Consider the following 2,281-nt stretch of genomic DNA (forward strand, 5'->3'; position numbering starts at 1 on the left):
CCAGCTCTTCTTTCTCTCATCCCATCTGAACATGACACCTGTGCTGTTCTTCTCGATGAAGGAAGGCCAAATGTACAGAGATAATAATGAAAAGCACAGGCTCTCGCTATGATGTGGCCATGGCATGCATGCTAGCAAGAAGCAAAACGATGCATGCTTCCTCCATACCGATAAGACAACAAGGGTTGGTTTTTGAACCACGAGATAGTAAGCCAACACTATTTATTGGCATGAGCTTGGCGACGCATTCCTGTTGTTTTTGTAAAATTGTCCTTGGATTTTAAAAAAATATCATACACTCAAATTTTTTAATATGATTTTGTGTTTTTTAAGCATGCACTCAAATTTAAAATTGTACTTGCATTTCTAAATAAGTCCATTTCTGAAGACATCCTAACTCAGATGTGCTAAATTTAAAAAAGAAATAGTAATTTAACTTTTCAATTCTTGTTTTACATATTTAAGTGGAGTGCTAATAAAAAAAATTATAAAAATATTATTCCTGTATAACTAGCAAAAAAAAATACTAAAACCTTTTAAAACACTATTTATTATAATAATATTTTTTTACTCACTTTTCTTATTTAAATTTTTTTAAATTTATATTTTACAAAATTAGCTATTAATCTATAGTTCATGTCACAAGAAGTTCATTCAAGCTAAATCAAGTAAATGTTTTTTATTAATTTCTATTTTAATTTTACAATTAATAGATAACATTAAGCTAAGTTGATGAGTTAATTGTTAAAATAATTATGTATTAAATTTATTAAAATATTATAAAGTTTTTTAAATAACTTCTTATTATTTAAGCACATATAAAAAAAATTATTTTCATATCACAATTTAACTCTTCTAAGTAAATTCCAAATGCTCTAACAAAATAAACAAATCCCACACAAGAAAAGTGAACAAACTTTTAAAGTTAGTATCTTTTTAATTAACTAATTGCATCTGGTAAAAAAAAAACTAATTGTATATGTGAATTGGTGAGAAAAATAATTTCTTTGTTTATACAAGGAAAAATGCAGAATACACTGAAAAGTACATCTAAATCAAACTTAATATTGCTATTAATTAATACTTTACAATATATATAATTAGAGGGTCAATTAATTACAAACTCTAATAAACTTTTTTTGTGAAGAGGCTACGTAAATTGAAAAGATTACCACCATTTCCAACATTAGTAGTGCTACTACCACCACAATTACCGCCAGCGTTTTTGGTTGCGCCACCGTCACTGCCGTCAGCACCGCGGACACCGCTTCTGCAACTCAAATGATTTCTATACCCAATACAAACGGGGACATTTATATTCAAAACCTTTGCTCTAGCAACACTAGTAATGCCATTAACATTGGCTGTATTTTTACTGCGGCGAGGCTCGGTAACTTCTTTTTTACTGCTCGATTTCTCAACACTCCGAACCACAGGCTCAGGGAAGCTACTCTTCGTACCCGAACCACCTCCACGTCGAACCTGCCACACTGGGCTGCTCCGACTCAAATGGACTCCGGGTCGACCCGGGCTACTTGGCCATGACTTTCTTGATTTGGATTCCCCTGCTGAATTACTCCTCGAACAAGGGGCACTACTTACCTTCCGGGTTCCGGGAGCCCCGGGAAACAACTTGGGTCGGGTCACACTGTTCCCTTCGGATCTACTACGTGAAAATGGCCATATGTTGATATTCAACTCAGCTGAACTCGCTCCATTTTGAATCCTTTTCTCCCTCTTTTTGTCTTTGTCCTTGTCTTTCTCTTCTTGTTTCCTGGCAGCTTTTGAAGTTTTCTTGCCACCTTTCTTGAATATTATATCTTTCCATCTCTTGGAACTGCTTGTTGGCTCCATGGTTATGCTTGCTGGCGAGATTTCGGGTTCAGGGTCAGGTTGGGAGCTGGGAGGTTCGGGTTCGGTCGAGTCAGGGTCAGGATCAGGCGGGTGGTGGTTGTTGTTGTTGTTGTTGGGGTGGTGGAGGAGGTAGAGAGGGAGGAGGACACCATCAACAAAGAGTTCATCAGCTGAAACAAGATTTGGTTGAGGGAAAGATGGGTTTTGGACCATCCAGAACTCGAATTCGGGTGGTGAGTTAGAATCACTGCTTGCTCTCCTTCTACTGCTGCATGGAGATAGGATTACTTGAGATTCTTTAATGGATATTCTTTGTGGGCTATCCATATTGTTGGATAATGAAAGAGAGAGAGAGGGGAGGTTTGTTTTTGAGAGGAGAGGAAGTGTGGGGGAAGTTTCTCTGTTTTCTCGGGACTGAGCTTGGTTC

The 2,281-nt window shown here is 36.7% G+C and overlaps 1 protein-coding gene across 1 annotated transcript; it reads right to left on the reverse strand.

Moving 5' to 3' along the window:
• Positions 1 to 986: 986 nt before the first annotated feature.
• On the reverse strand, positions 987 to 2,271 carry LOC105119887 (uncharacterized). The gene has a single exon (XM_011018078.1). The coding sequence runs from the start codon at positions 2,179 to 2,181 to the stop codon at positions 1,126 to 1,128; it is 1,056 nt and encodes a 351-aa protein (XP_011016380.1). The 5' UTR covers positions 2,182 to 2,271; the 3' UTR covers positions 987 to 1,125.
• Positions 2,272 to 2,281: the final 10 nt, after the last annotated feature.

The sequence above is a fragment of the Populus euphratica genome, unplaced genomic scaffold, assembly GCF_000495115.2.
Source record: "Populus euphratica unplaced genomic scaffold, PopEup_1.0 scaffold3856.1, whole genome shotgun sequence".
Classification (NCBI taxonomy): Eukaryota; Viridiplantae; Streptophyta; class Magnoliopsida; order Malpighiales; family Salicaceae; genus Populus; species Populus euphratica.